This window comes from Dipodomys ordii, unplaced genomic scaffold, assembly GCF_000151885.1.
Source record: "Dipodomys ordii isolate 6190 unplaced genomic scaffold, Dord_2.0 Scaffold60, whole genome shotgun sequence".
NCBI classification, from domain to species: Eukaryota; Metazoa; Chordata; class Mammalia; order Rodentia; family Heteromyidae; genus Dipodomys; species Dipodomys ordii.
Genome location: NW_012267276.1, coordinates 3,422,874 through 3,436,618, shown reverse-complemented (window position 1 = coordinate 3,436,618; position 13,745 = coordinate 3,422,874). Strand labels below are relative to the sequence as shown.

General features: G+C 37.0%; 1 protein-coding gene across 1 annotated transcript in view; it reads right to left on the bottom strand.

The window, feature by feature from the left end:
* The window catches only part of Kcnh8 (potassium channel, voltage gated eag related subfamily H, member 8), a 404,007-nt gene that overhangs the window by 250,176 nt on the left and 140,086 nt on the right, over positions 1–13,745 (bottom strand). The window contains exon 3 of the mRNA XM_013022138.1: positions 8,179–8,310. Coding sequence (XP_012877592.1) covers positions 8,179–8,310 — 132 coding nt within the window. The remainder of the gene's footprint in view (positions 1–8,178; positions 8,311–13,745) is intronic.

Sequence of the window (13,745 nt, the reverse complement as noted above, 5' to 3'; positions counted from 1 at the left end):
TTTATGATCCAGAAATCAGGCATTTATCCAAAAAATTACAAATCAGCATACAGTAAAAGTACTTGCACAACCATTTTCATTGTTGCACTACTCCCCACAGCCAAGTTTTAGAAATAGCCCAGATGCCACTCAATGGATGAATGAATCAAGAATATGTGGTACATATATACATTGGAACTTCACTCATCCATTAGGAAGAATGATATTACATCAGTTGCAAAGAAACGGATGGACCTATAAAAATTATGTTAAGTAAGTTAGACCCAGAGAGACAAAGAACATGTTTACTCTAAGATGTAGAAGATAGAGCTAATTCATAAATGTCTAAGTAAACATATGTGGGTTGTATGCAACTGTTCACAAATGTATACCCTGAAATATGATATTTGTAGGAGGGAAGTCAAATAGTATAATTCCTTAGAAAAATGAACTCATTGTCCAATAAAATGAATACCAGGAAACCACCCTTGAAAAGTGTGTATGGGGGAGAGGGGTAGAGAAAGAGAGGTACAGAGGGAGAGAATGCAGTCATAATATTCAACACATATCCTATGATGCTAGGAAAATTTGGGGGAGGGCTTGGGTTGGGAGGGAGGGGAGAACAATGAAAAAGCGAACACCAATTGAGATACATTGTACTCCTAAACTGAGTTGTTACTGGTAACTCCTTTTGTACAACCAATTAAAAGAATAAAAAATATAATTTTACAAAAGCATCTGAGATCGACTCTAAATAGCCATAGTACTCAGCATACTGCATATCTTGATGCACTGGTATTCTTCCATCACATGTGCCCTAGGCTAAACTTGAAGAAAATCCAAGAGTACAAGCCAATGGTCCATAAGCAACATCTATAAGTACTGAATTTCCTCCCCCTCCCAATATAATGAGTCCTTCTTGCAGCTTTCTAGTTCATCTGTGTTTGTCTCATTCCACTCATTTGCATAAATCTTAATATAAGTGTCTGCCATGAAATATTAATTCTTGGGCAAAAAAAAGCATCCAAGCACATTTGTATTTTTTTAAGGACTGAAAGTTGTATTTCTAAAGTATATCAAATTAATGGAGTCACTACTTTAGAGAGTGAACCAATTACATAAATATTTCTAAGACCGTTTGCCCTTGCAACTTCTCTATTGTGTATAAGTCAAATTGTTCCTCAAAAATGTGTTAAATGAATGTCTGAAGGATAAAAAAAAACCTCATAGGATTTGGAAGGGCTCACTGTGGAGACAGAAGGATTGGTTTGATGATGATTTGTGGACATTTTTCTCAGCGTCCCCAAACAAGCTAGCTGGAGTTCAGAGCTCATTTTTACTGAAGCAAAAAGAAGAAACTACACTTGAAATCCAGTGACACTGGGGGCACTTTCTCTTGTTCAGAAACACATAGTGTCCTAGCACCTTTCCTAACAGCTTGCCCCTATGCCCCTATGTTTCTGGCACAAAAAGAGTTTGGTTTATCTTTTCTTCTCTTTCTTTTCTTTGTCAGTCTTGGGGCTTGCACTCAGCCTGAGTGCTATCCCTGAGTTTGTTTTCACTCAAAACTAGCATTCTACCACTTTCAGCCACAGTGTCACTTCTGGTTTTGGACATAATACGACTCTCCCAGACTATCCAGTCCTCCTGAGTAGCTAGGATTACAGGTGTGAGCCAGCAGCACCAGGCTAGTCTGGCTTTTTAATCCCATCAATGTCCCAAAACATACTGATGAAGTCATCACCACACTAACCCCATACAAACAGACAAGCCCAAAAAGAAAATACACTCCATTCACCCACTGAAACACAAACCTAGAGTGTGTCCTGCCAGTCCCAAACATGCCTTGTTACAACTGCTGGAAGATGCATGTTTCTAGAATGGTCCCAGCCTGCCCCAAGTAATGCTGTTGCCATTTCTGATCCTCATTTTTAACAGTATTTAATAGTGTCTAGATGTTGGACACAGTGGTTCACACCTGTAATCCTAGCTCCTCGGAGACTAAGATCCAAAGGATCCCAGGTTGAGGTAAGCTCAGATAGAAGAGTCCTGTGACTCCATCTCCAAAGTAATCAATGAAAAGTCAGCCGAGAGGAATGGCTCAAGTGGTAGATGTAAGAGCAAGAAAGCCAACCAAGTGGCACAAGGCTGAATTTAAAAACTGATGTCAAAAATTTACATAAATAAATAAATAAATGTCTAGGTGACTCCTGGGTAGAGTGAATATCACTAAAATGTATATCCACACAGAATCAAATTATGTGGCTTTTTATTTATTTATTACCTGCATGTTGAACTTATTAGTGCCATATTTGCTTAGTGTTTTATTGAACTGTTCATTCAATTTCAAAAAGTTTTACAAGGTTAAATTAACTCTAAAAAAGGGTTTAAAACCATGCTCCATTCTTGTAGTTAACAAAAGTAGGAATTCAACTTAATAAAAATCAGGCTAAAGAAATAGTATCTTTGTATAGTTTTTGTCCAAGGATCACAAAAAACTAGCATAGAGAAAAGAATTCATTGCACAAGTGTCTCCTGATTGGATGCAATGTTTCCTTGCTTCCAATGGAATGACCCAGGAAAACATGTCTTTTATTCTCCATCCCTATGACCATCTGTGACAACATTTCCCTCTTAAATTTATCCTCTGGTCTTTAAAGGCAAAACTCTCTCTCTCTCTCTCTCTCTCTCTCTCTCTTTCTCTCTCTCTCTCTCCCTCCCTCCCTCCCCATCCCCCCTCTCTCTCTCTTTCTCTCTCATATACTTCTTTATATATACTTGTTTATATACAAGTTGGGCTGGGAAGGTGGCTCAGTGGTAGAGTGCTTGCCTTGCATGCATGAAGCCTTGGGTTCGATTCCTCAGCACCATATAAGCAGAAAAAGCAGGAAGTGGAGCTGTGGTTCAAGTGGTTGAGCACTATCCTTGAGCTGAAGAGCTGAGGAACAGCACCCAGACCCAGAGTTCAGGCCGCATGACTGACAGAAGCAACAACAAAAAAACCCCAAATATATAAGTACACTATATATGTAAGTATGTAGTAGTTATACAGCATATAGAATATATAGGTATATATATTATATAAGTATATACATATGTGTGTGTATATAAGTATATAATATATGTGTGTATAAATATATATACACGTGTGTTTGTGTGTATGTGTGTAGTGTAGCAAATCCAGTAAAATAAAATACTTTGGATATCTACCTAAGCTCTTCCATTCCAACTTCATAACATATTTGAATAGAAAATGGCATAAATCTCCTGAAGGAATAAGTCTTTTTCCCTGGATAATGTATCTTTTTTTCTTTTTCTAATGTGGATTAATGTTTACAACACCTCTCTGATGTGGCAACTGCTCTTTATTGGTATTATATATGCGTTACTTCCATTACACAGACAAGAAGAAAACATGCAGAGTATTTCAGCAAGTAGAACATTATTACAATATTCCATGTGGATAATCAAAATATTTAAAATGCACAAAATCATCTTAGATTTAATTAATATCTAATCAGTAGCTTAATGCTTTTCCTTCTGACTTGTGTGTGTGTGTGTGTGTGTATTTATGTGGGCGTGCACGTGCGTGCATGAAAACAGTCTTGGGGCTTGAACTCAGGGATATTGGTGCTGTCCTGAGCTTTTTTGCTCAAGGCCAGTGCTTTAACACTTGATTGACAGTTCCACTTCCAGCTTTTGTGTGAGTGGTTAATTGGAGACAAAAGTCTCAAGGACTGGTCCTTCCCAGGCTGGCTTTAAACCTTGTTCCTCAGATCTCAGCTTCTAGAGTAGCTAGAATTACAGTCCTCTGTCTTCTGGATAATTATATATTTTTCAACAAATAACTTCTATTATCTATTAAAATGTAACCAAATTAATATTCTCAGAAATTAAGTAGGAGAGTCAACTAGAACAAAATGTGAGCCAATCATGGAGATTGAATTTGAAGGGAAAGTGTCAGTCTAGACTATCAATAACACAAGGAGAGAGCACACAGATTTATTCAGATCAAATCAAGTGAAACACAGCCATGCAATATAGTCATCAGATTGTGCACAGGAGACATCCAGCTTTGATGATAATGGTGTGATTATTTTGTAGCCATATAGCCACCCTTCCATGGAGGACATTATTTATTCATTTGTATATTCATTTATCCAGCTCTTACCATCAGCCTGTCACACCCTGGGGATATGATCCTCTAAACATGAAAGCAAAGCCTGTATCCTAATAAAGCACAAAAACTTTGATGAAGCAGAGAACAATGAATAGGGATCATCTTTTGAAAAAGTTGTTTCCAAAAGGCATCAATGCTGTGAACCTCCACCAATGAAGTGATGTGCCGTTGGTTGCTGGAGGTGGGTTACTTTAGTCTGGGTCATCATGGAAGGTCTTTCTAGGGACTGTAGGTGAGTACAGGACTTTTTCAAATTTGAGTGTGCCTAGGAGCCTCCTGGGGACTTGTTAAACAGTAAAATCTAATGTGTAACTTAAGATTCTGCATTTCTAGCAAAATCCCAGGTGATGCTGATATGCCAGGCATCCAGACCATTCTTTTAATCATATGGACCTTAAATAAAATCAAGCAAGGTAAAAGAATTGGGTCAATAACTCTCTTAGGGATACTCTGTCTCAGTGGTAGTCACATGTTGGGGATATTATTGGAACGTGAGGAAGTAACTCTGACAGGTGATCATGGTCATTTATAGCTGCAAGAGAGGCTAGGAAGTTAAAAAACAAAAATGAAAAAACAGAAAATGTAAGAAAAATTAGCTCCTAAATTCCCAGATTCTCTGAGCCAAATGACATGTACATCTAATATTTAGTAAAGCTAATTTATGAATACGATTATCTTTCCTCAAGGCCTTAGTCATAGGGAGAGGCAGGTGTAACATAAAACTTGTCAGTATACTTGATTATGACAACCTGCTGCTGCTTGCCAAAGGTTGGACTACAAAGAAGGTTCTTGATTTTTTTTTCTGCACTGAATATGATAGGACAAGCCACACACATAACCTTGGAGTTGTCCGGACAAATTGGAAGTGCTTACTGTCTAGAAATTGTCATTGGGATTCCTCTGTTCTGTGATAACTGATGATATTCTTTCCAACCAATGAATAACCCAGCATCAACCAATGTGGCAAAGCAAATGCAGGGCTCCCTTATAAGAAATCAACAATAATAACAGAATTGGGCCCCATGCCTGGAAAAAAAATGACACCTATTATTATGCTCAACTGGCTTGAATGAAAAACAAAATTAGCATAATGAGTAAGCCACGGTGGAAAAAAAATCTGAAAGGTTGAACACACAAACTCAGAGTGGAAAGGAAAGGTACTTTATGCTGTTACATGGGTAAAATTCCTTTAACAAAATTAATTAAGCAAGTATTTACTCAGCATCTATTATCTGCAGGTTACAGTAGGAAACACAAAGCCAGCTTCAGTGCCCATAGTGATTTGGGAAAGAAGATGTATAGAAGTTTGATAGATTGGTACAAGGAGGATGAGGTGAGGGAAGCAAGCTCCAGAGCTCAGGTGGTCTAAGAAAATCCCGCTCACTAGACGAGACAGAGAAAAGATTTCCATGAGAAAAGATGGGTGACAGGAAAGCTCCAATTGAGGGCAAATTTGATCATGTAGACAGTGAGAAAAAAGGGTGAGAGGTTTATTAGCTAGAACAATCAGGCCAGCTGGCTTTCCCAGACACTGCTAGGAGGTTAAGAGGTGAAATGGTAGTGATACAGTGGGTTGTGAGGAGCTTTAGCAGCTGATTCTTAAATAATTTGAACTTTAAAACCCTTAATGTGAGAAAAGAGTATGCCACAAAAAGATTCAATTGTGCCTCTTTAATTTTAATAATGCAATGGCCTCAAATGTCAGAAAGTTAATGACATTTTATTATGGAAGCTGTCTGGTTTTAATTCTCAGCACTGTCTTGAAAAACCTAGCAGTCTGAAAACTGCAGAATCCAACGGGAACATCTCTGTTTCCATCTGACTTAACTTCTGTACAACTTCTGGCTGTCTCTGTTGACTGATCACTGTTCCTCTCTATCTCTTAATGATTCCTCCTTGTGCTTCTTCCAGAGTTACTAAGTTCACTTCTCTCTTCTTGAAGCTTGCATAAAGCTGAAGAGCCAACATGTGATTGAACCAAAATTTGAGCTACGAGTGTGATAATACAAAGCACTTCATCCTGACATCTCTAAATGAGAATTCATTACTAGGCAGGAGCTAGGCCGGGAGAATGGTACTCAATTGGTATTTGCTGAATTTAGTCCATCCACAATTCATCCATGTTTTCCCAATTTAAATAAAGCTCAACAATTTTGTCTATATAATTAGCTTTATTCAAATTTTGTCTATATAATTAGCTTTTATTCAATTAGTTTCAGTTAGTTTTAAATTTTTAATGCCCTCTGCACTTGTTTCATTTAGAAATGATCCCTTTTAAGCCCTGGGAAAGTTTTTCTCAATTTTTTTCCCCTTAAAAAAAAACTGTGGCCAGAAACACTGCCTATTTTATTTTTAAATATATTTAAGTCTTAAGAAAAGAACCCCAAGTTGGTAAGATGACTGATACATTTTAATATCAAATTTGAGTCTATGTAATCAACTGATGAGAAGCATAAAAAACAGGATCCCATATCAAATTAACTCGATGAGTAATGATAGGTGTGAATCTGATACAGTATACATATTTTCTTTTTGTAATGGAAGTAATATATGTATCCATCACTATATGCATGTCTTACACACATACAAGTGAAAATACACAAGAGCAAATACAAAGGGTAGCTTGCATTCTGTGCTAATCTTCCATGAATGAAATTCCTTGATGCAGTCCTTATTGTATTCCATCATTTCTCAGCCCTTTCTTTAAACTGTTTTTCTCATTTTCAATTATCCAAATCAATGTATAAATAAATAATAAAATATTTTAAAAATAGAAACCCATACAGGTCATGTCTTTTAAATAAAGACTATAGCCTGAGCTTATAGGAAATTACTTTACCTAACACAAACCTTATTTGCACCATTTAGATGAACTTCAGTGATGTCATTTGGGATAAAGTCAGCTCAGTCCGCCGAGTTTTCAGGTGCTATAATACAATTCTGCTCTGCTTACACAGTGACATTTTAATGATTTTCAAATACTGAACTTGAAGTGTAAAAAAATGCCGTGTTAATACCTTTCCTGTGAGATATGCCATCAGTTGGTGAATTTTAAGATGTTTTTTATATTATTAATAAAGGCTAGAAAAATAATTGTTTTATAATAATGATGATTTACAATAGCTACTTTGGCTCTCTGAAAAGTCTATATGCTTTTAGGGGACATATACAAGGTAACAATAAGGGAAAAATGATTTTGAGGGTTTAGTATCTTATAGAAACAATACTTAATTTCACACAAAATAATCATTTGATGAACAGTCTGTTTTATATATATATATATATATATGAAATATACTGTTAGATATTATAAAGCACAGGCTCAACATTTAGCAGCAATATTTTATTCTAACAACTATACATAAATAACATTGTGCATTTGGAAGCTTTAAGGTACAATATCTTTAGATAATAGTGTGTGTGTGTGTGTGTGTGTATGTATGTGTGTGTGTGTGTGTAGACACGCGCACGTTGGTCCTATGGTTGGGTACTGTCCCTGAGCTTCTTTTGCTCAAGACTAGTACTCAACCACTTAACCACAGCTCCACTTTCTGCTTTTTGGTGGATTTTTCTGCCCAAGCTAGCTTCAAATCCCCATCCTCAGATCTCAGCCTTCTGAGTAGCTAGGAGTACAGGTGTAAGCCACCAGCACCTGGCTCCAGACATGTCTTTTTAATTGCACCATTTTTGCTATCAAGAAATTTTGTTGGCTTAATAAAATGAGTTGGTACAAATCTTTATAGTGTGATAAACTGTTTTCATGCCCTCACTTTAGTAATGTAGGAAGATGAACATCTGCTTCCTGCTAAACATGTCTTGTATTTTCTTACAAAGACAAGAAAGTAAACACATGTGTTTCTCTGTGATTTTGGACTATGTACCGAATACTGACTTTCACAGTTATGAATATTTATCAGTTGCTGCTATTAAAAGGCAGTTTTTTTCCCCTCCCAAGGTTTTGAGTAAACAATTTCAAAATGTTACCCCATCTGTCAATGTTTTCAGAAAACAGTACAAACCTTCTTTTTTATCTTCTGGAGTAATCTTCACTTTTGTATCTGTTATATCTTTGAAAGAAGCCAGAAAAAGTACCACATCTCCTTTCTCATTCTTTATAGGAACTATATCCAGTAGGCACCAAAATGGTGACCCTGCAATAGAAATAAAAGCATATATCAACCATTGTCTTCAACTTTTTCTATGAAATAATAGAAAAAAGGCCTCAATGATTTTTCTTCTATCCCACAGTTCTTCCATATTAAAAAAAAAAATCAGGATTTCTTTTTTCCAGTACTGGGGCTGAAACTCAACCTCAGTGCTATCCCTGAGCTTTGTTGCTTATGGTGAGTGCTCTACCAGTTTCAGCCACAGCACCACTTCCAGTTTTCTGGTGGTTAATTGGAGATTAGAATCTCATAGACTTTCCTGCTCAGGATGGCTTCAAACCACAATCCTCAGATCTCAACCTCCTGAGTAGCTAGGATTACAGGTGCGAGCCACCAGCACCCAGCTCAGTTTTTCTATTCCATAAATATCTATCTCATCTGCATATCTCTTGATTCTTAAGTAAAATAATTTCTTGAAAAGAGACCATATTTTAAATGAAATAATTTGTGTTAAGATATTTCTGCTTGCACCATTCAAATTATATTTCTTCTTTGCTGAAGAAACAATGCACATTATTTAAAAGAGGTTGTGCCAGACGTCATAGCATACAGGGTTTTGGGGTGCTTTAGGTGGTTTTTTTTGGCACTACTGGGATTTGAACTCAGCACCATGCAATTTTTAGATTCGAGAGGCTCTTAAATGAAGACACCTATTTTGCCCGCATTTGTTAGAAGCTTGAACAATTAAAAAAATCAATGAACACAGTAGAAGGATGAGGGGGGAGAGAAATAAATCCCATAGGTAGGTGGGGACTAGCAGGAGGGGTATGTGTTGGCAGGGAGGAAACGGTTTATTTCCAGCTATGAAAACAGAACGGGGAGACTTGGGGACGCTGTTTTGTACTGGAGAAGGGCAAAGAGTGTGACTGAAGGGGTAAAATTGATTGGAATACAATATAAACAATATGGAGACGTAACAATGGAACCCTCCCCTATGGAATATATGAAGCCAATTAACATACCTTTAAAATAGAAGAAATTAAAAAGAAAATACCACCTATGAGGGAGTGTGCATAGCCACTTATTCTCATATATACTTGGCTGTTTTGAAATTAACACCTCCTTTACAATTTGTCAGCATGAAGATTTATTCTTACCATATGACATTGTGCATCACTATGAATGGGTGATTTAATTATTCACACCCAAATGGATGAACATTGCTAACAAAATGTTGAGCCAAAGGAGCCAAACACTGAGAGTAGAATGAAATATGCATTCACTTATATAAACTACAAAAGCAGGCACAACTAATCTCTAGTGTTGAAAGTCAGATTAGTGTTTGCCTTTGAGGAAAGGGTAATTGAAGAACTTTGAGATGCTGTACAGGTTTCATCCTATGGTCTTCATGCTATTTACATTCAGATTTTGAAAAAAATCTACCTTTTCTATATGGATATTATATATTAAAAAGCAATAAGAAAATTAAATTCAATTTTTTGAAAAAACATGAGGAATATTAAGACCCATATTTTAAAATTATAGTCATCAAAGTGTCTTACATGAGGCTTATTGGAGTCAATATTTTTATCTATTACAAAATAAATATTTTTAAAATGTATGACATTTCCTTCACTGCATTATTTACTAGCAGGCCTTCTGGATAGAAATGTTGGAAGTTATGTAACAGTCATTTTAACTCAAAATTAAACTACTAATCTGTTCTTATACAGCTCATTAATTTTCCAACGGGGATAAAGAGTTCAATGCTATAAAGTATTTTTCTTATTTGTAATTATGTATGTGTGCTTGTATAATATGTTAATTGAACAAACTGTCATTGTGATATTTCTATATATGCATATAATATACTTTGATCGCATTCACTCCATGTTATTCTTTCCTAATCTCTCTATCACAATTCTTAATGTTTCATTATTCTATTTTCATACATGAATATGATGGTACTTCAATCATGTTCACATACATTTCCTTCTTATTTGGGAATTAACTTCAAAGTCAAGGTGGAAGACAAAAATAAAGTAAAAAGTGTTTTTTATTTTTTTTTGGGGGGGAGGGGGTCCAGTCGTGGGACCTGAACTCTGGGCCTGGGTGCTGTCCCTCAGCTCTTCAGCTCAAGGCTAGCGTTCTACCACTTGAGCCACAGCGCCACTTCTGGCTTTTTTTCTTTTTGTTTATGTGGTGCTGGGGAATCGAACCCAGGGCCTCATGCATGTAAGGCAAGCGCTCTACCACTGAGCCACCTTCCTCGCCCTGTTTTTGCTATTTTAACTTGTGTTATATATACTGTATTTGAATCATAACTTCCAGTACAGGTGAAATATCCCAGGTGTGATGTCTGCTCTTTCTCCTTTATGCAATTGAGTACTGCATACAGCACCTGATTTATATTTAGAAGCCATTTGTTAGGAGCATAGTATTTTATTTAAGCTGTTATATTTTGAGACTTGTGGATGGCTTCACACACAACAGACATGTCTATGGTGTGTTGCTATCATAATCCATCATGGATTATCCTAAGTATCATGAAGTATGCATGGAACATAACATACCTACATAGTGAAGGATGCCTGCTTATGCATATGGTTTGAAATATGATTTCCTCTTTACTCTTTTGTCTCAGAACTGTATTTTCCTCTTTCATTAAGCGACTCTGAATTCTACAACATCAAACAAGCCATGTGACAGTGGGGAACCCAATTATGCTGTTTGGAGCTTGGTTTCCACCATTATAACATTCTCATATCCATATCTAGAGGTGGATTTGGTAACTAAAACAAGTTGATAGAGCAAACCAGTTCTGTTGAATATTCAGGAACCTCATGAAAGAGCCTTATCTCTGATTAACCACTGCTCTCCCCGCCATCATCCTAAATTTTACCTAGGACCACCTTATAAAATTGCGATTTTTTTCATTAATGCTATTGTTATGGCAAAAAAAAAGCAATCAGGTCAAACTAAACTAGCAATCAGATCCTCTAGAAGTAACAGAGGAGGATACAGGGAATGACATAAATCTAGCATTTCGTTCATATTTTTAGTGCATCTGGTGGCCAATTACCTTGGGAAAATGTCACCAAATCATTACAGAGTCTATTATTTTTTCCTGAAAGTCCCTCTTACCTACACTCTCAGACAAGCATCATTACTGTCTTGCGGAGCCTTTGCCCAAGTGCACCAAGGTATTTTGCAAGAAAGGAAAAGTACAAAATGATATGAAAGCTAAGGAAATAGCAACCAACCTGGAAATATGCTCTAATCAGGTCCTTATGCACAGCCATCATTTCACATTATGTTCTGAGAGAGCCGAGAGTTTACTTTGAAAATTGTCTTTTAAATTATGAGATGTGATCTTTGACATTTTGTAAATTCAGTAAGACTTCATTAATGTGGGTCTCTTTATTCACAATTTATAATGATTTGGCATAAACTAAGACCATGTCTATATTTATAGGTCCTACATGACTAAAAGCATTCAAGTTTTTAGCAAAACTTCAACTTTCTATTTGTAATAAGTACATGTGACCCTCGTTTAAAAAATTATGACAGTATAAGAAACATATAGAACTATTTCTTTTCTACCCTTTCCTCACTCCCTTCTCTCCCTCTCCCCTTTTCCTTCCACTTCCCCTTCTTTCTCCCTATCCTTCCTTCCTTCCTCCCTTTTCTTCTTCCTTTCCCTCCTCCCTTCCCTCTTTCTTCTCCTGCACTTCCCTTTCCTCCTCCTCTCCTTCCCTTCTTTCCCTCCTTCCCTCCCTCCCTTCCTTTCCTCCTTCCCTCCCTCCCTTCCTTTTCTTCTTTCCTCCCTTCCTCTCTTCCTCCTTTCCTTCACCTTCCTTCCCTTCTATCTTTCCTTCTGCTGCTGTTACAGATTTATCCACATCAAATGCCTTGACAAATTTTGAGTACCTCTAAAAGTTGCAAAGTAAAGCATATTGCAGTTGTAGCTCTTCTAGGGAGAATAAATAACCAAAAGCTCCCAACACAAGATCATTCACACTTAGCTAGTTCATTTGTCCTATCTTTTACTTTCCTAAATCTCTCCAAGAAGGCTTCCACACTAGCTATTGGACAATATCTCCAATCTTGGAAAAATCTAATTATTCAAAGCTACTCAACAGGGTATGGCTTTTCTTCATTTACTTAATGGCACAAAGGTGACCAACTTCAGTCAAGAGCAATTCAATTCCAGTGTAATAAACCTCTAATAGACTTTTCATGGAATTTGCACAGTCCTTCAACCTTGAATAAAGAGATGTGAGTGATTCTTCAGAGAAGGGTTACAGAGCAGAAATCTTGTGTCAGATTTAACTCCTCTGTATATAGCAACAGTAATCACCATGTAGGTCTGGGAGTGCCAAAACAAAGATCTGCCAGTATTTAGGTTAATAACACCTTTAATTTCCAAGGATAAATACAATTGATGGAGAAAAATAAAACCACATAGGGTTTTTACCATACATGGTAAAGTGTACTTGAGGAGTCAAATAAATAGTTACAAAGGAACTTAAACTAGTGGAAGGTTCCACAATCCATTTTGTATTTGTCAGAAGACAGAGATTAATAATACGGTGTCTACTGTGACTATCAGGTCTACTAACTCAAGACAAGCAGGTACTGACATGAAGAATGCTGAGGTTGAGGGGTATTATTCTCTACAATGACTGCAGTATCATGACAGGTGTCTTCTTTATCTCAAAACACCATATCACCAATTGTTTATTTTCCTCAACAAGATCTGGAATGCATGTCTTTAAGTGGTTGTACAAAGGAGTTGTCATTCCACAAAGCAGTTTATCAGTGCCACGCATCTTGATCACTGTCATACCTTGGCAGGACCTCTTGTTTGTTTTTGAAATTTTGGCAACTCCAAATAGAATGCCTTCATTGTTAGCAGCATTGTGCCATATGACCTAACCATTATCAGATGTTTCTCATGTTTCACAAGAAGTCTAATGGATACTGTTCTCACTGGTGTTACTTCTGCAATGATGTCAAGAGAAGCTGGCCAACTTTAGATATTAGTCCAAGAATGCACGTTGGGGACGAAGTGGGAAAGGGATTCAGATGTGTGAACAAAGTCGCTGTCAGTGGCAGTGGCAGCTGGGTGACAGAACACCTGCATTGGAAGTAGAAAGGAGTGTGGGCATTACTAGGAGTCCCCACGCTGGCCCTCACGGTTCTCGATCACACTTCCTGAAGCTGTGTCCTGGTTTCTAGTACTTCTCATTTTCCAAAATTTTTCTCCTGTTTCAAGTCTTCCTGTCATGCTGCTTCCAATAAATTTTGCATCTATAGGGTCCTAATCAAAATCACCCAATATCTTTTAATGCTTGTGTAAATTATTAGTATGACATTCCAGCCTCTTTTCAGCCTGAGGGGTTCTGTGTCCAATAGACAACAAGAGAAAACAAGGGCTGGATAGATAGTGGGAAGAGATAACTAAAGGAAGCATTACA